General features: G+C 48.1%; 2 protein-coding genes across 2 annotated transcripts; both read right to left on the bottom strand.

Moving 5' to 3' along the window:
* Nucleotides 1-2,783: 2,783 nt before the first annotated feature.
* Nucleotides 2,784-4,681, bottom strand: LOC136552904 (large ribosomal subunit protein eL22z-like). The gene is made up of 2 exons (XM_066544477.1): nucleotides 4,352-4,681; nucleotides 2,784-3,154 (listed from the first exon to the last, which is right to left on the bottom strand). Exons 1-2 carry the CDS (start codon nucleotides 4,597-4,599, stop codon nucleotides 3,010-3,012), a joined length of 393 nt encoding a protein of 130 aa, XP_066400574.1. The 5' UTR covers nucleotides 4,600-4,681; the 3' UTR covers nucleotides 2,784-3,009.
* Nucleotides 4,682-14,874: 10,193 nt separating this feature from the next.
* On the bottom strand, nucleotides 14,875-16,422 carry LOC136549228 (uncharacterized). Its single transcript, XM_066540478.1, has 4 exons — nucleotides 16,391-16,422; nucleotides 16,205-16,290; nucleotides 15,427-15,785; nucleotides 14,875-15,348 (listed from the first exon to the last, which is right to left on the bottom strand). The coding sequence occupies exons 1-4, from the start codon at nucleotides 16,420-16,422 to the stop codon at nucleotides 14,875-14,877; spliced, it is 951 nt and encodes a 316-aa protein (XP_066396575.1).
* Between the last annotated feature and the right edge of the window lie 11,200 nt (nucleotides 16,423-27,622).

The following is a 27,622-nucleotide window of genomic DNA, read 5'->3' as shown; positions in this document are numbered from 1 at the left end:
GTATTGCTTGGTCATCCCTTTTGATTATGTGGGAACCTTCCTTTGCAGTAGCACTGTAGCAACCATAGAAAGAATCGACACTGGTTTTCCACTTTTGCTTTCCAAATTGTGTCCCAAATCTGATCGGCATAGGTGCTTGTGACTTGTGAGTTGCACTCTGTAAGCTGAACTAGTGTGTGCTGAATCTCCATGCAATGGTGTCTCCAGTTTCAGTTAGCTGCACTTGTTGTAGCCTCGTCCACACTCCAAAGACTGACAAACTGACGAAGGCTATCGTCAGTGTTGAGACGGTGAAGTCACTGCATCCATCTGCTTGCTTGTGCGCAGCGCAAGCGCACAACGGCGACGCTAGCCTGTTACAGTCCGGAGCAATTTCCTTTGGTGCTTGTCCATTGATCGCATCTGATTGGGGACATCTCGGTTTTCTTTTTTAAGATCTGCGTGCAACCCAGTAACTTGGCAAAATGCCTACAATATGTGCTTTATGTTCTTGACATCGGTGATTGTTGATTGTATGAACGGAGCCGCATCGTCTCTGCATAACACTTTTGCTTTTGGATACATCATATCCGGGAGTATCTTTTCTTTTTAATATCGGCAGCACTAGCGCACTGATGTTTCGACGGCCGAAGCTGCTCCACCCCATCCGCTCGGATTCACGCGCTGCCCGTGCCAGCTCCGTTTCCTGCGCTCGCATTCGAACCGCCAGCTTTAGATCCGCTGCCCATGCTGCTCAAATGACTTGTCCCTGCCTCTTCCACACCGGCGCAGCACCCGTCTCTTCCAGGCCGCCCGGAAGACTCGCCCCCACCTCTTTCACAACAGCACCGCGCGGCCTGTGCCTCCTCCCACACCGTCGGCAGCGGCCTGCGTCTCCTCCACGCGTCGGTGACCGCGGCTTGGCCCTTCCCACCCTCATGAACACCAACGTCGGCGGTCTACTCGAATGCAACATATATTTAAAACAGATGAAACATTTGAGATATATGCTTGCAACATGTATGTGAAACATATGCAACATCCATATAAAACAATTGCAATATAAAAAAACACTTAGTCCAACATAAGACTGAAATAGCTGAAACATTTGGAATATACTGTTGCAACACTTGTGAAAAACATATGCAACATCCAAATAAAAAACGATTGCAACATACGTCGGAAAACAGATGAAACATTTTGAACAAACGCTTACGATATGCTTCTGAAACACTTGCAACATATGCAACATCCTCCGGTCTACTTTTGCAACGTCCATAAGAAATAACTGCAACATACCTTTAAAACGACCGAAAGACCTAAACATACATTTGTAACATAGGGGAAGGAAAGCCTGGGCCGATCGATTCCAGCCTCAGGGTCAGAGCCCGCGGCGGCGCATGAGCACCACTGCCACCAGTACCGAGCTTGGCTTGGCGGCGACGCTAGGGGATGGGGGGCGAGGAATGCCATGGCCGCCGGGATGGGGGAAGCTCGGTCACTAGTGAGAAAGGGCGCCGCCGGGGTGGGAAGGGCACGCGCGCGCGGGATGGAGGAGAGCCGCACCACCTCCATGGATCTCGCCGGGGTTGGGGAGAGGGGCGCCGGACCTGCGAGTGTTGGGGGCTTCCGGTTGCGGAGGACACCGGACGTTGGTATGCTGCGGCAGGAGATGAGGAGTGTGGAAGGGGTAAGGGCGGGAGCGGAGCAAGACGTGCGGGAGTTTATGTTGGTTTTTTTAGACGAACGATGCATGCGGCAGTGAGTGGTGCGAGACGTCCGGCCTTCCGGATGTCTTAATAGTAGTATTACCGTTTTAATATAGGATAGGATGTCTCGGAGTATCTCATATTGATTTTATGTGATGTCTATACATGTTGTATTGATGTAATTGTGACCTTTAACACTTCCCAGTTTTCTCTTTCTAGTCTTGAGATGTAATGTGATGTATATATATCTTGTATTGATGCATGGTTCCTGGTGGTCTCAAAGTGCATACCTTCCTTTGCAGTTGCAGCTATAAGAGAAGAATCGACACTCGTAGCTGATCGGCATAGGTGCTTGTGAGTTGCTCTATGAGCTGAACTGCTAATGTAGGCCCCGTTTGTTTGAACTTATCGCCTGTTCTATCATAACAAATCAGCTTCAGCCGGCTTATCAGCCGCAGAAACCATCGGCCAAACAACTCGGTACAGTCCATCTGTGCTGAATCCCCATGCAATGGTGTCTGCAGTTTCAGTTAGCTGCACTTGGCGTAGCCTTGTCCAAAGACTGGCAAACTTACGAAGGCCTGGATGATCCTTCCTTGCTCATGACTTCATATTCTTCAATTTGTTTGCAGCCTAGAGTGTCCTATTTTGCTGAATCAATAGCTCTGAACTGACAAGTTTATCCTTAAGATTATCCGGGAGACTCCCCCCGTGCTCTAAACAAAAAGATAGGTTTACAGTATTCAATTTTGCTGTTTTGGAGTACACTAAACCTTTCTACTACAAACCATAAGATGCCTATAATACCTCAACATTGAGCCTGAGAACACCAAATTTGCCTGACGGTGTAGCAAGAAACGAAAGCGGGTCAAAATAATCAGGAACTCTCGTGGCTTGCAAAGAATACAAGCAAGCACTTCGATAATGCATAATTGCATACTCATAGTTCTAAATTACTCTCGTTGATGTCAAGTACATCCAGATTCAGACCAGCAGTGAGAAGGCAACAAGAATTCAAGTACTGGTCACAAATTTCACACCACCAGCAATGAAAATCACCTTTGGCCCCAATCAGAGTATAAAACTATTAAGAAATAAGAAATGCAAGAAATCCTGCACGTTACATTTCTCTGTTCACAAGTCAAAACATAACTTGTGCAGACTGAGTAGGGCACTCTGATGTTGAGGCAGCCAAATGTAGGGATTCTTCAAATTAACCATCCAAAATTCAACACAGCATAACATGAGGACAGTTGCAAAACTACGGGTACAAGTATCAAAATTCAATGAGTTCAAAGCTAAGATATAAGTGTAATGCATTCTAATCTTCTTCCTCGCCCTCATTCTCGGCGATGTTGAAGTATCGGAGCTCATAGACGCTGCGGTCCTTGTTGGCTGCAATCACGCGTAGCCAATCCCGCACGTTGTGCTTCTTCAAGTACTTCTTGGTCAAGTACTTCAGGTACCTGGTGACAATGGATAATGATACCATCAGACTAAACTGATCAAATTAAGTGTGCTACATTATATTATATGGTAAGAAACAGCAAATAACTTTTGTTTGTTCCATCGAGTGTATGCTTCAGTTAAGGGTAAGCAGAAAAAGATTTAATGGACCTGTTTGGATCCATAGAACTAATAGTTAGCTGCTAATAATTAGCTTCTTGTATCCAAACAGGTCTAGCTAATAGTTTAGCTAATTGATAGCTGAATACCCAACTAACAAATATTTCACTAGTTGGATCAAACTAGCTAATAGCAGCTAATATTAGCTATGAACTATTAACTAGCTAACTATTAGCAGCTAATGGATCCAAACAGGGCCTAAGTCCATACATTTGCTAGCTGAGCATTCTTGCTAAATAATGATGTCATATAAGCATATCAAACACCTGCAAATCCCTCGGTCCCAAAAGAGTGCAATTGTCACTTCACAAGAAGTAAACCAATTTCAAGTTTGACTAAATCTATAAAAAAAACACTAACATGTATGATACCAAATAAGTATTAATAGATTATGGAATTCATTTTTCATAGAAAACCTATCTGGAGACATAAATATTGATGTTATTTTTATAAACTTAGTCCAACTTGAAATCGATTGACTTCTTGGAAAGTGAGAATTGCATTATTTTTTTGGGACAGAGGGAGTAAACCGAAATTTTAAATAGCTGTTTTTCAATCAACAAAAGTGCATAAAAGAACCACAGATATATGCTAAAATTAGCAAAAGAACAACCATTTCCATTTGAAATCACACAGGGTTAAAGATAGGCTATACCAAACCTTTGGGCGTCCACATTGACAGAACTATATGCACAGAAGCTTACTGCTAATTAGTAATAAGCGAAATTACTCCTCATCACAAAAATCAAGTGAACCACATAATTGAACTGGAAAATAGGCCAACCCAAGTTTCTACAACCTACATTGACAGAACTATATGCACAAAAGCTTACTGCTAATTAGTAATAAGCGAAATTACTCCATCACAAAAATCAAGTGAACCACATAATTGAACTGGAAAATAGGCTAACCCAAGTTTCTACAACCTAGCAATATCATGAACATACACAGCAGAAACTACACAGATCTACACAAGCATATTCACGACTTTTAGTGGCAGACAGTAACAGTACGCAAGCACGTTCAGCGTGGTATACCTCTTGGAGAAGGGCCCTTCGGAGGTGACGGTGACCTTGGTCTTCTCGCGGGAGATGGTGACGGAGTCGCCGAGGCTGCCGGCCTTGCCGCCGGCGACCTTGATGCGCTCCTGCAGGAACTTCTCGAGCGAGGCGATCTCCATGATCTTGTCCTCCACGGGCTTGGTGCAATCGATCGTGAAGGCGACCGACCCCTTCTTCTTGCCCGCGGCCGCGCCGCCCTTCGCCGCCACCACGCCGCGTGCCATCGCCCCTCCCCTCCTTCCCTCGGCTTGGTGCTCGAGTGGGTCGTGAGGTGTGGCGGCTAGGGTTTTCCGAGACGAGAGAGGGTGCCGATGCGGCTGTCGACATATATATAAGCTACGTGGGCTCCCATTCGAGAGCGGCGAGCTGGCGGGCCGGTTTGATGGAGCGGAGTGATTTGGTTGTGCTGGAATTGGGCCGTTGCGTTCTGATGATGATTCGCTCGGGCCCAGTAGAGAATGGAGCAGCACTCGTATTTAGTTGGGCTTTCTTGTTGCATTCTTTGGGTTCGGCTACGTTTAACGGATTGAAATGGCCCACCCGATTAACATTTCTTTTTCTATGTTTGGTTTTATGGAAGTTCTTTCCTCTTGAGGGGTTTTTTAGATAAAGGAATAAAATCCAGCTCCGTCCTTTGCAACCAAGAGAGTCATGCAGGAGGCTCAGCCTTCAGTGTTGGCCGGAGTGCCAGATTGTATCACGTACTTGGTGTCAAGCAATTTAGCTGACATGGTCGAGTAATAGAATTGTAAATTCTCATAAAGAAAAAAAAAAAGAGAGAGTATTCATACCAATAGCTAGACGGAGAACATTCTGTTGAACTCAACTTAGACAAACAGCTAAATCGGTGTGACGGCTGATGATGCATACCGAGCGGCCGAAAAAAAAACATTTATTTCATTTCAAGACATTCAGGGAAACACATGCATGGTACCATCTGCATACGGCATACCACAACAGCATTTGAAGTGCACATGTTTCAGGAGCTTACATTACATAGAAAAGCAGGCAAAGCTCCGCCTAAGTTCCCACGGAATGCCATAGGCAAAATTATTTGATCAGAAAATAACACCCACTCCATTGCTGGTACTTCGTAAGGTCAGGCTGACCCACCAACACTAGCTACTCCTTTTGTGGGCTGCTACTGCTATCAGATGATAGGAACTGCTTTGCATATTGGTGGACTTTGGATCCTGAACCTTGTTGATGATCGTAGTACTCCACCAGGGCAGACCCAGCCAAGGCAGCCAGTGTGAGAGCCTGAGCATGCAGCCTGCCAAAGAAATTGAGATTTTGGTTGCCTTGGTTAGGGATCGGTCGAGGCAGAGCTCGCGGATCCTGGCGTCGGTGCAGCTCACGCTGCCAAGGCACTTAGTTTTAGGGACCGGATGAGGCGGAACTCGCGGATCCTGGCATCGGTGCAGCCCGCGTAGCCGAGGCAGTTAGTTTTGGGATCGAGCGAGGCGAAGCTCGCGGATCCTGGCGTCGGTGTAGCCCGCGCAGCCGAGGCAGTTAGTTTTGGGATCGGTGGATCCTGGCGTCGATGCAGCCCACGCAGCCGAGGCAGTTAGTTTTATGTGTCTTGAGCCCCTGAGCCCCGTTTGGGCTTGGTAGGGGTCGGTTTGAGTTTTGTGCGTTACCCCATCCTCGGTTTCTCACAACCGGAGGGGCTGAGCTTTGTCGCTTGCCTCGATCGCTCGGGCTTGAGTGACGCACTCGGTGAGCTCGCTAACGGGTATGATCGAGTGGAATCCGGGTCCGTCGTTCGTGACTAGGTCGGCATAGCCCTCTTGTATCATTCCACTTCTCCTTTACCGGCAGCCCCGCAGATGCCTGGGTCGTTCCAGAGACTAACCCGGGTGGGCCCGCTGGCCTCCTCTCGATGGAGATTCTGTGGGTTTGGCGAGCTTTAGGATTGAACGAGAAAGTTGAGATGACCCTGTCCGCTTTGGGGCAGACTAGGCGAGGGTCGTACGGGGCTCATCTGCGTTTTCTCCCCTGGCTCTGTTTGACGTGAGGCGGCCTTGAGCCCTTCATGGGCCAGCCTTCGAACCTCGGTCGGTCGTTGCTCATGTAGAACGAGGCAACTACCGCTTCGTGACGCAACACGGAGCGTTGTGATGCATTTAGCCGCATGTGCGATGCCTTTAGTTCTCGAGCCCCCGGGCGATTCAGGTAGAATCGTCCGGGGGGCGCGGGCGTATGGAATGAATGCGTGTATAGATGTATGAATGATTATATAAAGAAATAGTGGAGTTTGGTAATGTTACCTTGGTGACTCGAGTGATGGGGTTTGAAGAGCTTCAATCTGAAATGTTCGACTGGGATCCGTGCTCGTCGTTCGTGACAGAGTCGGCATAGCCTACATGGGGCGTCCCTTTGCTCCTTACCTGTCTCTCGGTGTTTTTCTGAGCCGTTCGATTGACTTAGGAAGCCGATGGTCTCTCCCAGCGGAGATCCCATTGTTTGGGTTTTTCCAAGTCCCGCCTAGGGAGGCGGAGAGCCGCCTGCGCGTGGTGGCGCTTTGTTTTTCACGCCCGGTCGTGCGGTAGTGGTGGACCATACCTAAGCCACGTCCTGTCTGATCAGGCGCCGTTCCATCGGGCAGGGTGCATCTCATCGGTCAGGACGTGTCCCATCATATCCCATCTACATTAAATGGGAAGTGAGAGGGTTTTTTGCCCTCGTCGTTTTGCCTTTCCCCGATCGCCGTGCCTTCCCCAATTATTGCGCCTTGTTCTTTAAGTAGGAGAAGGGAGAGGGCTTTCGGCCCGTTCCTTTGTCTATTCCTCATATGCTGTCTCTTCTCTTTCTTCCTTCTCGCCAAGAGCGTATGAGTGCCGCAGTGGTTCCTAGGAGAGAAAAGGGATAGAGTCAGGGAGAGGAGAAACTCACAAATCCATTCGCGAATCTGGAGTGAAATGTCAGGCTGGAGGTCATCTGTCATGAGGGAGCCGGTGTTGGAGGCCTTCGTCGAAAAGGGGTTTCTGCCGCCGAAGGAGGTGGCGCGCTGGAGGGCTCCCTGGAGGGAGGATTTTCCGCAACCTTGGCCTAGCATGGTGGTTTCCTTCCTTGCCTTCCATGAGCGCGGGCTATGATATCCCATGCACTAGTTCCTGTGCGGTCTCCTCAACGAGTAGGGTTTGGAGCTGCAGCACCTCAATCCGACTGGGGTGCTGCATATCGCCGGCTTCGTCACCGTGTGTGAGGCCTTCCTTGGGATGGAGCCGCACGTGGACTTCTTTCGACGGATGTTCTCTAGGCGAACTTTGTTGGTGGAGAATCCGCCCGAGGCCACGCCGGTGGGGGGCTTCGCCCTGTAGAAGAAACCGAGCGTGGGGGGTTCATACCCTGTGTATATCCCCTATGATTCTAATCGGGGGTGGCACAGGGAATGGTTCTACATTAAGAACCCGACGGAGGCATCGTTCCCTCCATTCACCGGTAGGAGGCCGGAGAGGATGGATAGCTGGTCGTGGGGCCCCGCCAGCCGGTAGAAGTATAAGGTGGAGATTATCGAGGTAGAGCTTAAGAAGCTCGTGCGGCGCGGCCTTGATGGGGTGCGGGTATTCCACACCCTCTTCCACCGTCGGGTTGCTCCGTTGGTGGAGAGGACGCGGCCGATGTGGAAGTACAGCGGCCCGATGGACCCTGACCGCGCGTTACCGGAGGAGCTGCCGAACGACGAGGTCTGGAGTCGCCTTGATCGGGTTCTGCAGCTGAAGCCCAAGGAGAACGTCGATGGAAAGCCCGGACCTCTCAACTCCTCAGCGGTGTCTAAACTGGTATGCTCCCCTTTCTTTACTCTATGTTCTTTTCCCCCTTTGTTCTCCTGTTTTTGATTGAGTCACCTGTTTCGTAGGGACTTGGAGTTTACAAGTCCCGGTCACACCTTTCAAAGGGGCCAAAGGGCGTGGCTCATTAGGCTGCCCAGAAGGAGGCGGCGGATGCCAGGAAGAAGAAGAAAGCCGAGGAGGCTCGGTGAAAGCATGAGAAGGAGAAGGAGATCACTCGGCGCGTGCGGGCCAGGGAAAATAGGAGCGATGTCGAGTCAGAGCTCGAGTCAGAGGACCCCATAGAGGTGGGCGATGATGTGATCTTCTCCGAGGAGGAGGAAAGCCAGGAGGTCGTTACGACCTCGGTGGAGTGTCGTGATCCTGTGGATGCGTCTACTGGCGACGAGCAGGAGGCAGAGAGGCGCGGTGATGTTCCCGCGCCAAGGAAGCATGCCGCGAGTGCGGACGCCGTCGGTGAACAGGAGGTGAAGCAGACGTGGTCACCGCGCCCTTTTGAGGTGTCGCTGGCCTCATCCCAACTTGCCGTGGGCGCGGTGGGATAGGTTAGGCAGTCAAAGGAGCGAGTCATACCTGCGCGTCGTCGGGGATGGCACCGGCGCGTGACTCACAGCGGGAGAATGCCCCACCAGCTGCTTTGATTAGCGTGCCCTGAACCATAGGTCATGGTGACTCATGGACTAGGTAGGAGCCGGTTGAGTCGACTCTACCCCTGGCTGAAGTGAGGGGGCGTGGGTTGTAGCCCGGGAGTGGTCCTCGCCCTATGGGCCCATTGGGTTTTAGAGTCATACAGCTTACATCCCGATATGCCTTTCTTTGTCTCTTTTCGATCTTGTTGTTGAGTTTTTCAGAGTGTGACTGACATGTACCTTTTTGACAGTGGTCGTATGTTGTTGGGGCTGAGCATTGCCTGAACTCCCATTAGGAAGGATTGGAGGCCCACCTTGCAGCGTGCCATGGCGAGCAGTGGAGAGAGCAGGGTGGTGGCGGCGGGTCCTTCCCTTCCAGGGGCGGTGCCCCCTGGGCCAGTCGCTAGTATGGCGGCAGCGACGGTGATGGTGTTAGCGGCGATCTCGGTGGCGATAACGGAGGCCACGTCGAAGGTGTCCCTTGCAGCCCCTCCCCCACCAGCTGTGGCGGAAGAGGAGAGGGAGACTGGGCTCCCTACATTGCTAGGCGGAGGACTACATGGCTCTCCTTCTCGGTCAGCGCTGGAGGTGCAAGGGGGGAAATGTGGCTAGGATGGAGCTAGAATGCCAGTCGGTGGCCCATGAAACCAAGGTGGTGGAGATCCCCTCCGATGATGAAGCAGATGACGTGGTGGAGCTACCGGCGTCATCGCAGGAGCTGGTGGTGGTTCGGTCTAGGGCTGGGCCCTCCAGCAGGCTAGAGGAGACTAACCTGGAGTGGCCCTATCCTGAGGACCCAATGAAGGTTCGGTTCATCCTTTGGGATTCGTAGGAGTGTCAGCTCTAGGACATCTTTGGGGGGAGGAGAGGACTCGCCATGGAGTCCGATCTCACCAAGCTATCGGTGAAGCTTGAGGACGCCCAGGAGCGGGTTAAGTCCATCCAGTTGTTGGTCAAGGTCGACCTACGCCATGCCGTGACGGTGAGTTTCCCATGCTCGTCCCTGACCCCTTGGTCTTTCGTCGGTTGCCTCAACATGCTTACTTCTCATTTTTGTAGGGTCTGGAGGAGATGTCGTGCCGCAAGTCCCATTTCCTCTAGATGGAGCATGCTTGGATGGCCAAGCTTGAGCGTCAGCTAGAGTCCGCCTGCCATGAGTCTTAGGATCGGGCAGTGGAGGTGACCGAGGTGCGGGCGGCAGAAGTGCTTGTGGTAGAATGAGAGACTGCCGTCGAGCGGGGGCTTGAGGTGGTGAAGGCCTACCAGGCGGAGACCGAGGCGGCACTACAGAAGTCCCTAGCGGACATCGAGGCGGCACTCCAAAGAGCCCTAGAGACCCTAGATATGGAGCGGAAGGCCTTGGAGTCAGAGCAGAAGGCCCGGTCAAAGGCCGATTAGGAAGTGCTCGTGCTCTAGGGCCGGGTGATGGGGATGGAGGAGGTGAACGCTCGACTATGCGAGCAGGTGACCCGGCAGGCAGAGGGACTCTCCATCCTCGAGAACTCCCACCTTGGTAAGTACCTTTTCTACTTTTGGCATGTTGGTTTCTTTCTTTAGCTTGATTCTAAGCTTGTCATCCTTTTTCCAGAGCTGGGTGGGAAGGTGGAGTCATTGGAGTAGGACCTAGAGTCGGCCAAGGCGACGTTTGGTCGGAATGCGAAGGCGCTGGCCAAGTCCCTTGAAGAGCGACGTGCTCTCGAGGGGGAACTTGACCAGATCTACAATGTTGCCTAGCTCATTGTCTTAGAGATCTTTGGGTCAGCGCCGAGTACTAGTGCACCTGCCATCCGGCTGGTGGAGGTTCCGGATGAGGTCCGAGCCCTCATCACCCATGGGCTATTCTATGGAGTGTCGAGGGTGTCGACTTTGGTGGCGACGTACCACCCGAACCAAGACTTTGCCACCATCTACGGTGGGTATGCCGATGGCTGTAGCACGAAGGACATCCAGTTGCTCGGGGAGAGCTTGCTGCCACATGCAAAGTTGTTGGCCGAGCAAGTCTCCATGCAGTGGGTGATGGATGCTCATCGTGCGGACATGGCCAGAAGTGTGCTTCAGGAGGACGTCGCCCAGCCTACGGATGGCGTGGAGCCTAGGTCAAAAGTGGACGTCGCCCTGCCTTCAACCAAGCCGAATGTCGTCCAACCGGGGAGCGAGTAGCCCATGCCTTCGCCGGTCGTACCGACAACAGATGCCGCCGAGCAGCCACAATAGCTTGTAAAGTATAAGTAGTTTAGCAGATGTAAAAAGTTAAGTTCGTGGGGGAGCCCCCATGTAAACGTTCTTGTGTACTCAATGAATACAATCGATTTCATTTTTTGTGAAGGAATAACTCCGTTCAAGGAAGCTTGTCCCATTCATTCCTTAGTTTTACCTTAGCATAATTTTGTTTTTTATTCTTTCTTTTTCACACTTGCCCATTCGTCCCATAGGCTGCAACCTTAGGAGCCTGGGCATGGCCCGCGAGGCTCAGCTGCTCGTAGCTGTAGGTAGAGGCGGGGTGTGATCGGTTGGAATATTTAAAATAAAGCTACGTAAGGTAATTTAAAGGGACAAACTACCCTTTTGTTCGGGTAGGAAGGAGTTTTACCATATGATAGTAAACGAAAAGAGAGGTGGTAGTGCATCCCCGTGGAGCCCCCGAGCGACCCGGGCCAAAAGTGTTCGGGTCGGGGCGCTTTTATAGGAGCAAACGTTAAGTAAACAATGGTAAGACTGGATTTTAGGGGAAGAAATGACATAGCTATTCCAAGCATTGGTGAGAACATCGTCGTTGTCATCCTTCAGTCGGTAGGCATCCGGTTGGATCACCTCGACCTTCAGTCGTTTGGATCCTTGCCCGCTACGCCCCCTTTCTTGGCCACTACTTCTTCGCCTTTTTCTTCCTTCGGCCCGTCGGCCTGTCATAGAAGGCGCTAGCTCGTAGTCTTTGTAGAGGTGTTTGATGGGGTAGGCATGGTTGGTGCACGGGCTCTCCATGAGCTCGTTGAAGTGGTTTGGAAGGTTCTGCTGGGGCTGCTTGCCCATGTGATCAGCCGTGGCGACCAACGCGGACTTGGCCGGTCGGCGGTGATCTTTTCTGTTCTTTTTCCCCTCTACGTGGAGGGCCCTCGTCTTGATCCTCGTGCTTGGCCTTGCCTTTGCCTCGGCCTCCGTTGAAGCGTCACGGGAATGGCGCTCTTTGAATGCGTCGAGCAAAGGCCCATGGTCCTGGACCATCTGGGCTAGGACTTCGGTCGTCCGGCCAGTGACTGCGCCTAGGGTGTGTTTCACTACTCCTTGTGACGGTCTGGCCAAGGTCTGTGTCGCCTGCCATCACAGTCACTCGATGGACGTCATCATCATGCCAGGACCGATGCTGGTTGCTGATGATGCTGTGAGCGTCTTGGTTCAGCCCGAGCCGCTCGCGTACAGGCGGTCGGTCTGGAGCAGGCGCCAGGTCAGACCGGGACGCGGATGTAGCCTCCTGTGCCGCGTTCGGTGGCTATAGCGGTGAGCGGGTGGAGTGATTCGTCTAGTGCGTCCCCACTCCCCTGGTGGGGAGAGAGGCCACGAGTCGGTGTCGCGATGCGGAGCTCTCCGCCTGTTGAACGGTGGTGGTTTCCACTAGTGCCCAGAGGTTTTGGTGGATCGCCTGTTCCTGGGGGTTGTTCGGCTCAGGAAGGCCACGCAGAAGCATTGTCGTAGCGGCGATATTCTGGTTAGCCCAAGCAAACTATGGGGATCGTTCCCCCATGCATAATGTTGCACTAGAACTGGCAGGCGCGACCCCGAGCGCCGCTTGCCATTTTATGCGCACAGGGCGTAGTGTGGTGCGTCGAGCATGCCGGCGTAGGTGGCGGCTGGTTCTGCCATTGTTGTTGTAGCTCCTCGCCGTGCTCTTGTGTGAGCGCGAGGGTCCCCGCACCAAGGTCTAGAGGGGTGTGAGTCTACAAGGACTCTGCTATCATCGGCGGCTATCCCAGAGCGTCCACCATAGTGCACTCTCGGGACGGACGGTGGCGAGGTGCCACGTCGCCGATGCTGGAGCCGTCACTCTCAACATCATCATCCATGAGGTCAAGAAAATAGGTGGGAGCATAGCTCGCCATCCCCACGAATTTGGACACAAGAGGGGGTGGCGCCGGCATCCTTCGAAGCCCCCGAGCATACGCATCTGCGGGGGGCGCGAGGCCATAGGGGAACCGGTCGCATGGCGGTCGCGGCAGGGACAACTGGGTCCCTCCGAATAATCGGCGGAAGATAGTGAATAGTAAGTAAATAACAGCATGTACATTACTTACAATGGGGTTTGAGCAGAGAGTTTGCTCGGAATGAAGCACAGACGCCTCATCGTTGAAGTCGTTGGGTGTCTCGGAGCCGGTAGGGGGCGCCCCTCCGACGGGTGCCGGGATGGTTGCCTCCTCGTGGAGGCATAGTATGCCGAGCCGGTCAGCGACGAAGTCCAGGCTTTCGAAGAGGAAGGCCTGGGACGGCTTGAAGACGGGTTGAATCCACATCCCAATAGGTGGGAGTGCGAGAAACTCCAGTGAGCCAAGGCGAGTCGTATTGCTTGAGCCCACCATGATGAAGGTGGCAGAAAAGTGGGCCATTCGATGACCAAAAAGTGTTGAACGTACAGCGTCTTTCCCACGGACGGGCTAACTGTCGATGCAGAAAGTGACCAACACGTAAATATTTATAGTTTTTCCGTACGTTGTGATTGGAGGTGGCCTAGCACTCAATGACATGGGGTTTATACTAGTTCAGGCAATGTGCCCTACGTCCAGTTTGAGTCGGTCGGTGACTTTATTCCTAAGCCCAGGTGCTCGAAGTTTACAGTGGGGTTACAAATGAGAAGGAGACAGATGGGGGTACAAGAGGTCCGGTCGGACTCTGGTCAGAGGGGCCGAGAGTGACGGGAGCTCCGCTATGTGCTATGTGTTCGAGCATGTGCTCGAGGTTTAAACTTGGTGGTTCTATTATTGTGTACTAGTGAACTTGATCGATCTGAATCCACTATCTTTTGGGAGAGAGCGCATCCCCTTTTATAGATGAAGGAGATGACCTTGCAAGTGAGAGGGAGAAAGTACGTATACTGCTAAGTCTTGCTGCCCATGCTGGTGGGTACAAGATGATGGTAGGCGCCCACAATACTGTTTGATGTCAGATGCACGTGGGAGGTTGCGTCATCTTCTTTAGGTATGGTAGATGTCGGTGCCTGCCACACTGTTGATACCCAGAGGCATGTAAGGGGTTTTACCATGTTTGTCTAGTACGATAAATGCCGGCGCCCACAACACTGTCGACGCCTCAGAGGCACGTGGGGGAGCCTTACCATATTTGTCTAGTATGGGAGTTGATGGTGCCCACAACACTGTAGGAGAAAATGTCAGCGCCTACAACACTGCTTGGGTTCTGTCATGTCAGGGAGGTCATGGGGTACTGTCCTATATGTGTATAGGGTACGATCCTTGGTATTGCGGTTGACTTGAGTGCGTTGCCTTACTTTCTCCGTTTGTTTCCTAGTCCTTACCGAGCGGGTGTCCCTGATTGGTTGGTCCCAGTCGGCTCTGATTGCACTAGTCGGAGAGGAGCTGTAAGCAGGGGTTCGGCGCATTCCCGGTCGAAGAAGCGGGTCGGAGTTGGAAGTGGTGTTTGGCCTGGCCTTTTGATCGGAGAGGCCGTCCGGAGACGGGCTAGAGACCGAAGCGAGCGCTCCGGTTGGAGAGGTGGGCCGGAGTCGGAAGCGGGCGCCGTTCCTCCTCGGCCAGGCCTTCCGATCAGATATTAGATTGTCCTTCTGGCCTATCGTCTAGGTATTTGGGCCGGCCCATGAGTTGCGCGTTGCTCGCAACGTTGTCTATTGGGCCAAGCCTTTGTTCGAAAGCCGGTCCATGAGGGACCCCAGGTTTATGAACCCGACACAATTATATTCCCTTTTCCAGCATCTGTGCTAAGGACCAAGCCTGTATGAACATTGAACTATGCCAGAAAATGTTACAAACTTGAAATTTACAAAATAGAGTTAGAACTAGGGAATGTGTATACCTGGAGGAGTACCGATAGCCTTCTTCAAATTATTGACAAACCAAGTCTAACTTTCATTAGACTCGGTCTCAATCACTCCATATGATACTGGGAACAAGTGTGTTGCATCCATTGCAATATATGGTCTACACCCTTGCAAGAAACCATCTATGCATGATTTAAGAGCAATAAAGAACCTCAAAAAACACATATCACCATTGTGCTCTTTAGTCTCTAGCTCCACAACACTACCAGGTACTAATCTCAGAAGTTTAGCTTGATAAGTAGGCAACAAATCATAACTTTCATCCCATTTGCCATAAATCATGTCAAGTGCTCTCAACTTCCCTCTAGCAACTCTGTCATATGGAACATCCACCGAGTATTTCTTCTTCAGTTTGTCCTTCAACGCACCCGGTCCTATTTCTGGGGTTTCCATCAACAAATCGACCACTCTGTCAGCCACCCATTTATTAGAGGCCATTGTCTGACCACACTTGTTGAATGAATCACAAATATGCTTTGGTCTGCTTGTCTTAACCTACACAGAAAAAGTACAAAAATGAGTCGTTAGAATAGGTGCGCTTGCAACAAAATGAACCAAATAATCGTCATTTACCTTGCAGCCAATGTATTTCTTGCTTGTAGATGCAAAAAAAGTCCACTTGCAACCTTGTTCAGCTCTCTTGCATATGGCCCTAAATCTTGTCTCGTCTTCTTGCAAGGTATGAAAAGCATGATCATGCAAGATAGCATGATGTGTGACTTCTAACTTGCACTGATCCACATCTAGGAACACCATATTTACATCAATACATGGATCATCAGCATCATAAGAAAATATGGGAGGATCGTACTCATCTTCCTCATCAACAATCTCACCATCAGGATCAAATTCAGTGTCAGAGTCAGACCAAGCATCATCAAAGTCAGATGATACAACCAAATCAGTGTCATAGCTGCTATCACTTAGTACCTCTGCATCAATAGTCTCATAAGCACTTTCTTTGGTGGCAGCTCTCTTTTTTTGGTGGACATTGTCTTTTTTGGATGGGGTTGTAGCTGTTTCATTTGTGGCTCTCACTGGTGCCTTCCTCAATTAGGAGCACACTAGCCCTCATAGTAGGGTGAAACCTTCTCTTTGTTGAAGAAAATTACAGTGGTCCCTCAAAATTATTTATCTGAGCATTGATACATACTAATCCGTTCTCTACATTGATTAGAAACCACTCTAACAAATTTTTATCAGATTTAATTTCCATAGAATCATTTTCCAAATCATGCCACAAGGTAATGTATAGTTTAGAACCCCACAAGCAATGCTCAATAATAAAATCAACTAGCTGCAGCAGCCCAAAGCTATTTGTGTCAACAACTTTGGTTGACAAAAGTTCTACCTTGCCACCATGTTTTTGGACCACTGTCTGGCAAGTTGAAAAACGAGCACACTCTAACAACAAGTTCCAATTTACTATGATTTAGCCTACAAATCACAACAGGGAAGAAACGAGTTAACACATTTATTAATCGCGGCTATTTTTCTACTGCATTGAAGCACACATATCAGAAATTGCTGAATATACCTGGGCTCTTCCATGGTGGCCGCCTCTTCCATGGTGTCTGACTGGAGATGTCGGTCAAGATGCTGTTGTTGCGGGCTCTAGCCTGTGGGGCGGGGCTGAGCGAGACCCCCAGCCGCACCACCGAGGGCGTGAGCCGGGGGTAGTGGACTGGGCGGAGCCCGTGCAGCGCTCCCAACCGGTAGCCGCGCCGCCGAGGGAGGAGGAGACGAGCCGAGGGGAAAGCGTGCCGGAGGGAGGAGGAGTGGCGCCGCCGCTTGCCGCGCCACCGGGTAGCGAAACCCTAGCGCGAGTCCGGGCGTCGAGCCGTGAGTCGCGACTCCCTTCAGGGACAATTCGAGAGACCGTGACAGAGGAGATAGGGAGTGAGGGGTACCATTGTCTTTTTGTGTAGGTGACTTTTCTTTTTTCTTTTTTTTAACCAGTTAATCCAATATTTTTAGATGTTGTTACAAAGGAGGGGTAGATGGGAGCTTCGTTTGAATATAAGGAGGGTAAAATCACAAAGTTAAAAAATGAGGGGTAAAATCACCATTGCACTATAGAATAAGGGTAGAAACACCAAATTCCCTAATTTTAAATAGGATAGTTTCACAATACAATTTCTCCTTGAATTTATTCTACAATAGTTTTTCGCCCATAAGAGAAGCTCGAGTAGTGCCTCATTGATTTTGCTTAGCGAAATCAACGGCGTAGCAGAGAGTTGATGTCCATAATGTGGGCTTGTTTGTTGGGACCTGTTACTCATTACCAAGAATAAGAAACATTTTTATGTAGAAATAGACTTGGGGAACAACTTTAGAGCACTTGTATTTGCCCATGGATTACGATAATTTTCTTATAATGAAAAAGAAAAATAATTATGAACGTGTATGATTCATTACCAACATGCGTCACTGCCTGCCACTCTTCTGACACCGCAGTTTTGTCAAAGCGTTTGGTTCATTACCAGTGTTAGCGCTGTCGCATCTCGCCAACGCCGCGCAAAACAATTTTTTTTAGCCAAAGCTCATCAAAACTGTGGCACACAATCTCTAACTTTCGAATCCAGAGTCCAAGCTTGGGCACCCGATAGTGCCACGTCGCCCGATAACCCTGGACCGTTCGATCTGGGTCACAGCGGGTCCGTCCCCGTTAAGCCGCCAACCCAATCAGTCGCGAAAGGCGAAACGTCGCGATCCCGCTCGTCCTCCTGCCCCGTCTTGCGCCTGCTGGTCGCCGCCATCTGCCACCCCTTCCTCCGGGCGCTGACCTGCCCACGCGCCGCAGCTCCCAGCCCCCTTCGCGGCCGCCTCCTCAAGCCGCGGCGCATAGGCGATGCCAAGCGGCAGCCCGTCCCACTCCACGCATCCCCGGATCGAGATCGCCGCTCCCCACTCCTCGCAGCCGCGGCTCGGTACTGGAATAAGGACTTCCCTGCGCCTGTGACCTCGCCGCTGCTTCGGCACCTGCATCTCCCGCGTCCCGAGCCTCCGCCTAATCCGGCTGTCAGGCCTCGAGGAAAGGGCATTATACTCCCGCGGCGTCCTCGATGAGATGCCGGCGGCGCTCCCTCCGCGACCCTATGCTCGCACGCCAAGGATAGCGTTGCTGCCTGCCGGGACAGCAATGCTGCGGGGGAAGGTGGAGCCGTGGTGGTAACACGGGCGTGCGACTTGCAAGACATTGCGACCTATCCGCGCAACCAAGTTTCCTCTACTGCCTGCAAGGAGTTTGACAAAATGCACAGCCCGCTAACATGGTAAGCGCCACAGTCATTCTCAGTGTTATGCACATTGGACTGACATGTTGCTTTACACAGCCAAAAGCGTAGCAATTCTGTTTTGTTGTTTTTACATTACAAAATACAAATATATAGTTCTGACCACTGACTGTACATACTGCCAGTGTTAATTCACACAGCATCAGGAAGATTGTCCTCGAGTTTGTCTGCCAATTGTATTGGTTTCTCCATTTAAATAAATATGAAGGATTAGACGAAGAATTAGATCAAACAACAATTACTTTAGAACCTAACAACAATTATTGTTATATACATATCTCTTTCCCAACAAACAGGCCATACTGACGTATGTTTACTCAAATAGCTATCCTTGTCATTTTAACAAGACCAGAATTGTTGTCTAATAAGATTACAAATAGGCTTATTGTATTTCTGATAAATGTTTTTTTTCAGATGAAAAAAGGGTATAAAAATGATGACCGATTGACCTCACAATTATATGCTAAAAAATGTTTGTAGGACCTGAGATAAAAAAAAGCCATTCTCTAGGGATCAGAATACAAGGCCATTCTGGCAAACATTTCCTCAAGTATCCGTATCCTGGAATCTGGAGTTCTAACTCATGCAAATGGATTATTGATCTATATGTGCTTATTCTGTGATTTTGAGGTTTCACTGGTTATAGGTATATGTGCTTGTGATGATGTTGCATTCTCAAGTACAACAAGGTCTAACATATGTGGACCCCTAGGATTTTTAGTTCTAGCAAAAGTAAATTCTCCCTCCTGAATTTTTCTTCTGCATTCTAACTGAAGACGAATATGTTTCTAACTGAAGATAAATATGGACCCTTCCTACATTGCCTTTCCTAGGCTTAGATGAGGTACAGGCAGAATTTCATCTCATGATGGATCTATCCCCTTCCTAGATTCCCTTCTCGATCTTCTTCTACAATTGGCTCCGGAAGTGTAGTCCTCTGGGAATGAAGGGAACATGGAATCAGGGATAGTGGCAACATAGTCCCTCCGAGACAACATATTCAATGATTCGATCTTTCAAAAAAAAAAAGAATCAGTGAGGAGCGAGGAGTCCCCGGCGTCGCTGGCGATGACCGAGCACCGAGGAGCGAGGAGTCCTCGGCGTCGCTGGCGATGACCGAGCACCGAGGAGCGAGGAGTCCCTGGCGTAGCTGGCAACGTCCGTGCGGTGAAGTGTGCCCACTTAGTCCTCGAGCACGAAGAATCCGAGCGCTGAGGAGTAACCGGGGTAGCTGGCGATGAAGCACGAGCGGCGAACAGTCCGATCAACTGGTCGGCGATGGAGTCCATGAACCAAACGGTCTGACCAGTTGATCGGTGGAGAAGTCCGAGCACCAGGTGATCCGATCACCTGGACGATGATCTTGCAAAACAAACATGTAGAACGGGTAGTACATGATGTAAAAATATATGAACTCCAGAGGAAAAAATAGCGTATGTAGCTTGGCGATCAGTTGGTGTGAAAATATATTTATATTTAATATAAACCATCCGAACAGTTAATGTGTAGCTGAGTCTCCAGCTCTAGCTAGCCCATAGTCCATAACGTCGAGCGCGGAACCCGTACACGTGTAGGAGGAACAGGCGTGACCAAGGAGCCGCTGCCGACCACCCATAACGCAGAGGGTAGACGCTCGTGCATGTGTAGGGAGGAGCCGAAGACAGGGCCGTTTCTGGAGGCGTCCGAGCATCAACATGACTGTTCGGGGGTTCGGAAAATCGTTTGAAGAGCAAACATGGAGAAAACAGTTCGGAGAAACATTGCGGCGATATATGGAGACTAGAGAATATTTAGAAAAATATTAAAGCGTGACTTAGCTTTGGACGAAGCGTCTGGTCGGAGGCGTATGACGCTATCTGGTTGGCGTTGACAGCGAGCACCTGGTGGGCGGTGAGTTGTTGGTGAAGACGACCTCGGAGGTGGTTCTGAGATCGGATCTGCTGTCGCGGGGGCTAGCATAGTCAACGATGAATCGTCGTCATGGACCAGCATGGATCTCCACGAGATTGATGACGAGAACGCGCTGTTGATTTGAGGTCCATCTGGCTCGCCATGGATCAAGTGCACACCCCTACCTGGCACGCCAACTGTCGACAGAATATCGTCGGCAGTCCATCGAGTGGTATCCCGCGATGGTAGATTTGTCGGTGGGGGTGCGCGTAATCAGAAACCGGATGGTGACACAAGGCGCAGAGACAACGATTTAGACAGGTTTAGGCCGTTTGATCGACGTAATACCCTACGTCCCGTGTCTTTGGTGTATTGTATTGAATACATGATGTATGGATCGTGTCCGCTAGGGACCCCTGCCTCTCCTTATATAGTATGGAGGAGCAGGGTTACAAGGAAAGTAGCCTATTTGGTACTATACAATAGCTTACGGTGCACGCCGAGCAGCGCCGTGTACACCTTGATCTTGTGGGCTGGGCCACCTCTGATAGTGCAGCCCATGTCTTGGAGGCCATACCCCCAGGAACCTTCTACATTCTCTAGTCAAATGGTTGAATAGACCACAGTTTTCGCAGGCAACTCTATTCTGAGCAGGATTAGGCAGGTTGCGAGGACCTTCAGGAGCTTCAAGGGTGATGTTACCTTGTTTATTCTCTTGGATTTCTTACTGCCTTTCAACCTCTCGCCCTTGGTTCTCTCCAGTCTTCTCAGCTGCCTTTTCCCAATTCTCATCAGCTTTCTCTTCGTTAGATGGTGCCTCTTCAGATGCAACTTTCTTGACATTCCCTTCTTGATGATCTTTACGATCCCAGACGTTGTTACCTCTCCCTCTTCCCGGACCTCCTCTTCCTTGTCCCCTCCCTTGAGCACCACTGCCCCATCCTTGTCCCCTAGATCCACGCCCCCACCCTTGATTAGGACCATAGAAATTCTTACGGCCCCCTCCTGGATGCATCTTGACCCGGATCGCGACTGCAGGTTCAAATCGAACTGCAGCCGCGAAGCATCTAGAGGGTGAACCTTTCCGCAAGTGCCCGACGAACCTTGAGAGATTAGATCTGGCCAGAGGGATTGGGTGCTCAGATTGTGGAGTCGGCCTAGGGTTGGGAGACCCCGAGGATAGGGATGCCTGCGTATCTGGTGGAGTTGCGGTGGAAAAGGGTTGGGGGTAACCTGATTCCCCTCTTGCACTGACCTTTCGCTCACCTCCAGCCTAATGAGCGACGCGTGTCCCTTCATACGGTGCACGCCCTAGGATCCCTGGAATAATTCGCACCGGGGGTGGTGGGCGGAACCAGGGTCTCTGACGCGTAGGTCCCTTAAGAACAATGCGATTTGGAGCTTGTCTTCTTCCTCCCCCACCGGGGATCCTCATCCGTGTCGTCATTGGAGGCCCAGTGGAAGCTAATGGGGACTGATTTGATCTTCACTTCATCACGACTTATGACCTCGAACGGGAATGAATTCGTCTTCTCCAACCGCTCGAATCCACGCTGCTTGATATCAACCGGAAACCCGAAGACCTTCCCCTTGATTCACCGACGAGAACTCTCTTCAATCGTCGGAAAATCCACCACAAACTTGACCAAATCCACTCTGTTCGGTTCCGCTCCCCTCGACTTGTCGTCGACGAACTGGTTCTGGATTGGCTTCCATCCCGGAGCAGGCACCGAAGATGAAGTCGTCGGGGAAGAGCAGGCGATGGTGGATGAAGTCAGCGAAGGAGAGGGGGATGCAGGTGTGGCCTCCACAACAGGCGTCCCCCTTGCCTCATCTTCGCGCGCGATGTTGGAAGCCCGCCATGCATCCCGAAGACGAAGGAGTTCTTTTCGAAGTCGGAGAAGCTTCGCCGAGGAGAGTCGGTCGGCAGAATCCCGAGTCGGAAACGACTCCCTGGCATGCAGAGGCGTCGAAACCTCACCGCCGCAACGAGGTGGTTGGGAATCCTCGCCCCTCTCTCTCGGAATGGCGTCCCCCGCCGGCGAGGACGCCGGGGTTCGCTCGCCCTCACGGTCGCCCAGGAGCCGAGGACCGCTCATCCTAAGGGATTTGCTTCTGCGAAGGATATCATCGGTGGGCTGCAGGCGTGGGGATGAGATGTTGATCCTGATTTCCCTGTGTACTAACGAAATGGATGTAACAATTATATGCCTCCTATATGTATGTTTTCGTAGTTAATTTGAAATGAACTGCAAGAATGTGTATTTAGTAACCGGTAGCAGGTTTGGTATTTATAAAGTAGTCTCCTGTACAAGGAATGATTAATTCAATGCACTATTGTGCTATTATATAAAGGGTTGATCCTTTATTTATAGACTGCTTAGTTTCAGGAAAAGTGAGCATCATGTCACAGTTTGGACGATATTCAATGGATTCGATGTGTTATCTGAAATATGTAGGTTTGCTGAATGGAAATTCGATGAAATCGCAATCTAATTAACTTAGAGAATGAGTTATACAGTTACTTAGTGTATTTCCAAATTTAGGTACAACACTTGGATCTGAACAAGCCGCAGAATGATACCAGTACTCAAAGTACTAAGTAAGAGACAAATGCTAGGCTGGTGCGACGAAGCTACGAAATGGATTTCTGGGATTAGTGAAGGCTTCGTTGTTGTTGTTGTTGTAGTGAAGGCTTCATGAACCTGTGCTGATTGGACTATAAAATTTGAGATTTGCCCTTAGCACACAAGTTGTAGATCAGTTGGTGCTGGTTATGCATTATCCTCACTGTTTTGGTCTATCGTTTTGGCTAGCCCTCCTAGTAGCACTTACAAATTCCTGTGATCTGGATGCTGCAAGGCCTTAATCTCGTTTCATAAAAGCTGAGTAATGTTGTTCTTGAAGACAGAGTGAAAGAGCTAGCTAGCTAGCTGCATTAGAACGGATTGGAAATATCATTCACGTTATATATTTCTCCCATTTTGTTTTTTTATATGTACTTTACATTTACATAGTCATGTGTCCAAGCCACATCAAAGGAAGACTCAAAAATTTAATCATTTTGCTGTCCTGGCTGGCTGGCTGCTGCCGCGCCTGGTTTTCTAGTTTGTACGATGAACTTTTGGCACGGCATCCGTAGGTGCCGTCCAAAGTCCAAACAGAGCCTGTATACAAGACATGTGTACTCGACCATAAAAAATTCAGAGCTTATATACAGAAATCTTTACCCGTGGGAGGACTGTTGTCTATCTGTGCAGCCTGCCATCTGCATCAGGGGCTATTTGGATGCAACCCTGGCCAAAATTGCCTGGGGAGGCCCCTTGCCTGTACGTTGCCTGAATGTCATTTGGTTGGAGCCCTGAGTTTCTTTGCCTGGTGTGAATGCCTGTGCTGGTTGCCTGTGGCCAGGCGCATGAAATTGATCGCCTGGGAGGCCGCCGAGCTGCCTGGTTTTTTAATCACAGTAAAACACTGTTGTCTTATCTCCATGCAACCAACGAACCAAACGGTTGCCCCGTTCTTCTGTGATTCTGTCCACTCAGGCAAATATCTAGGACTTTAACCAAACGGTACAACAGTTTCTTCATCTGCCTGACCAGGCATTTTTATAACCGGTGGCAGGCAGCTCACAGGCAGGTGGAATGCCCAGGCAAATAGCTCAGGGTTGCATCCAAACATGCCCTGCTGCGTGTTGTCTCCATGTTCGTGGTGCCAGATCTTTAGCGCGTGTTCAGCTGGCTAGACTTTGGATTCTGGGTTACTGTAGCATTTTCGTTTTTATTTGATAATTAGTGTTCAATCATGGACTAATTAGGCTCAAAACGTTCGTCTCGTAATTTCCAACCAAACCGTGTAATTAGTTTTTTTTCGTCTACATTTAATGCTCCATGCACGTATCACAAGATTCGATGTGATAGGTACTGTAACACTTTTTGGGAAAAAATTTTGGAACTAAACAAGAGCTTAACGTTGCGTCTCTTTGACGCGGTAGCCGGTGGGGCACGCCGCACGCGCTGCTCGGTGCTTGTTCACCGGCTGAAAGCATCCGGTCCGAATGGGACCGGAGGCGCGCCCCGAACAGAGCGCGGGAACGGTGGGTGGGAGGCCACGCGCGGGAACCGTACACGTCAGACCAGGCGCGGAAGGCAGTACGTAATGTTTCTGTTTCTTTTTCTTATTTATTTTTTCTTTCTTTTCTTTTTCCTTTTGTTTTTTATTATTTTATTTCCTTGCTTCTATTTATTCTTTCTTTTTATTTTCTTTTTTTGTTTTCTATGTTTTTCATTCATATTTTATTTCCTTTTCTTTTCTTATTTTTCTTTACCTTTTATGTTTCTTTTTTCATTTGATTTTTTATTGTTTTTCCTTGTTTCTATTTATTCTCTCTTTTTCTTTTCATTTTAAGTTTTCTATGTTTTCATTCTTATTTTAATTTTTCTTTTTCTCTTTTCCTTATTCTTCTCTCATTTTTTTCATTTGTTTATTCTTTCTATTTTTTCTTTTTTGTACTTTATTTTCTATTTTTTTTTGTTTTATGTGATTTTTTTTTATTATTTTAATTCTTTATATTTTTATTTTATTATTCTTTTATTTCTTTTTCTTTTTTTCCCTTTTCTTATAATTTTTTATGGCCCCCGCGTGTTGTAAATGTGAGGTTCTATTTTTATCTTTTCTTTTCTTTTTTCTTTGATTTCTTTTTATTTGTTTTATTTTTCTTTTATAATTATGTTTTTCTTTGATTCATGTTTTTTATATTTTAATCTTTCTTTTATTTTTTATTTTATTTCTTTTTCTTTTCTTTTTTCCTTTTCTTTTCGTGCATCGTTCATTTTTTATTTTCTTTTTATGTTTTATGTGTTTATTAGTTTTTTCATTTTTTTTATATTTTTTACCTTTCTTTTCTTTTATTTTTTATGATGTTTTATGTTGTTGTTTTTATGTGCATGTGTATATATGTCATGTTCTATGTTTTTTTATGTTCACGTGTTATATATGTGATGTTCAGTGATGCTTTTTTATGTTCACGTGGTATGAATGTAATGTTATAAGCTGTATTTTGCGATGTTCGTGTAATATACATGTGATGTTCCGTAATAATTTTTATGTTTATGTGGTATGCATGTAATGTTTTTATGTTGTATTTTGTGATGTTCGCGTAATATACCTGTGATATTTATGTTTCAATCACTTTTCCAAGAGATAGTTAACCACACACGCGGTGCAGGCTCAATCTGTAGGTCCATTCTAGGGATTCTTTGCCTCTTTCATGAGCACATATTTTTCAAGATTGCAATTGTGGCATCCAGCGTTAGCGTTTCTTTTGCAGGCACTTGGTTCAACGTGCCTATAAACCCTCCCAATGTGAATATGCGGTGCTCTCTTCATCCTTAAAAAAAGTGTCGCTACGTGGTTCATGTGTATACATGTCATGTTCTATATTTTTTTATGTTCACGTGTTATACATATGATGTTTCGTAATGTTTTTTTATGTTCATGTGGTATACATGTAATGTTTTATGTTGTATTTTATGATGTTCGCGTAATATACATGTGATGTTCTCGTAGTATACATGCGATGTTTATGATGTTTTTTTTGTTCACACAGTATACATCAGTATACATGTGATGTTCTATGATGTATTTAGTAATATTCACGTAATATATATGCGATGTTTTATAATGTACTTAGTGATGTTCTATGGTGTATTTAGTGATGTTCACTTAGATACATGTGATGTTCTATGATGTTTTTTATGTTCACACAGTATACATCAGTATATATGTGATGTTCTATGACGTATTATTGATGTTCATATGCGATGTTCTATAATGTATTTAGTGATGTTCTATGATGTGTTTAGTGATGTTTATCTAATATACATGTGATGTTCTATGTTTTTTATGTTCATGTGTTATACATGTGATGTTCTATGATTTTTTTTTTATGTTCACATGGTATGCATGTAATGTCTTATGCTGTATTTTGCGATGTTCGCGTAATATACATGTGATGTTCACATAGTATATGTGTGATATTCTATGATCTATTTTATAATATTCACACGGTATACATGTGATGTTCTATGATATACTTAGTGATGTTCACGCAATATATATACGATGTTCTATAATGTATTTAGCGATATTCTATGATGTAGTATACATATAATATTCTATAGTATATTTTAGGATATTTGAAAAATATCCCTGTGATGTTCTTTTTAAAATTTTCTCTATTACGTTATATTTTTATTCCTTATGTTTTACTCTAGATTTTATTATTATTTATTTATGTATTTTTATGTATATTATAATACCAATATCATAAACCTAAATTGAGAATATTCTTTTTATAAAGACGGAACATTGTTCTTTGAACCTAGATCATCGTCCTGCTCAATAAAAGAAAATATTCTATTTTTATAAGATAAATATTCTTTAAAAAATTATCTAAATATATCAATGTCAGATCTTGTTTTGAAGAATTTATTACAAGAAATCCGATGGTGTAATCGGAATTTAATTTAAATGTTTAATTTGAATGTTAATTTGATGGTGTAATCGGAATTTAATGTGAGCTCAGATCTGACATGGCGGAGGTGGGCCTGTACGCGATTGGCCAGCATCCGCACCCGTGCTTCCCTCTGCGAATTTTTTGCGAGCGCTGTTGCCGGCAGCTCCCGAACGCGAACGGGAATTTCGACGCGCACGCGCTGGGAACGAGAACGGAACGGCGGGAAACTTTTGGGCGGGAATGCCGGACGGTGATTGCGGTCTGAACGGCGAACTCTAGCACGCCCCGTCCACCGGGCCCTGGCCATCGGTTGCATGGGAAGCGTCGCATTGGCCGGCCCCCTTTGGTCCCTTGCCTTTTCTATCCGCGGCTGATGTGCTCTTTACGTGCCATTGACATCCGTTCTGTTAAGGTGTGCAAATCGTTTCGATCACTTTTCCTAGAGATAGGTAACCACACACGCGGTGTAGGCTCAATCTGTAGGTCCATTCTAGGGATTCTTTGCCTCTTTCATGAGCACACATTTTTCAAGACTGCAACAGTGGCATCCAGCGTTAGCGTTTCTTTTGCAGGCACTTGGTTCAACGTGCCTATAAACCCTCCCAATGTGAATATGCGGTGCTCTCTTCATCCTTAAAAAAAAAGTATCGCTACATGGTTCGGTCAAATTTAATTAAGCTTAACTAATTTTGTAGAAAATATTTATAATATTTGTTTCTTAAAATAAGTCTATTATAAAAATATATTTGACGCTTAGATATGATATTGTGATACTAGTTATTTGTGCACCATAAATATTAATATTTTTATATATATTGAATTGAAAACGGTAATGCTATGATTAAGGCGTCTCTCCGGGCGTGTGTGTCTGGACTCTGGACGCCCCTGTTCCCGGGCCTACGCAGCGATCGGGTCCAATAGGCAATCGGTCTGCTTCTCTCTATGCTCTCTCCTCCATCTCTACCCTGCGACAGAACTCCCACTAACAAAAATCCCCACTCGCTTCGCTCGTCACGGCTTCACCCCATCAAGCGCCCACCCCACTCCGCCTCGCCGCCGCGAGTCG

The sequence above is a fragment of the Miscanthus floridulus genome, chromosome 4 (genome assembly GCF_019320115.1).
Source record: "Miscanthus floridulus cultivar M001 chromosome 4, ASM1932011v1, whole genome shotgun sequence".
Lineage (NCBI taxonomy): Eukaryota > Viridiplantae > Streptophyta > Magnoliopsida > Poales > Poaceae > Miscanthus > Miscanthus floridulus.
The sequence above is the reverse complement of the archived record's forward strand: the minus strand, read 5'-3'. Positions and strand labels throughout refer to the sequence as shown.

Bases quoted from the DNA above. Each gene is read 5' to 3' on its own strand.
- LOC136552904 (XM_066544477.1), bottom strand. From the start codon at position 4,599: ATGGCACGCGGCGTGGTGGCGGCGAAGGGCGGCGCGGCCGCGGGCAAG. The intron at 3,155-4,351 runs GTATACCACGCT...CATTGTCACCAG, and splicing joins GAAGGGCCCTTCTCCAAGAG to GTACCTGAAGTACTTGACCA.
- LOC136549228 (XM_066540478.1), bottom strand. From the start codon at position 16,422: ATGGAAGAGGCGGCCACCATGGAAGAGCCCAG. The intron at 16,291-16,390 runs GTATATTCAGCA...TGTGATTTGTAG, and splicing joins GCCACCATGGAAGAGCCCAG to GCTAAATCATAGTAAATTGG. The intron at 15,786-16,204 runs GTAGAACTTTTG...CTATTGATGCAG, and splicing joins TCCAAAAACATGGTGGCAAG to AGGTACTAAGTGATAGCAGC.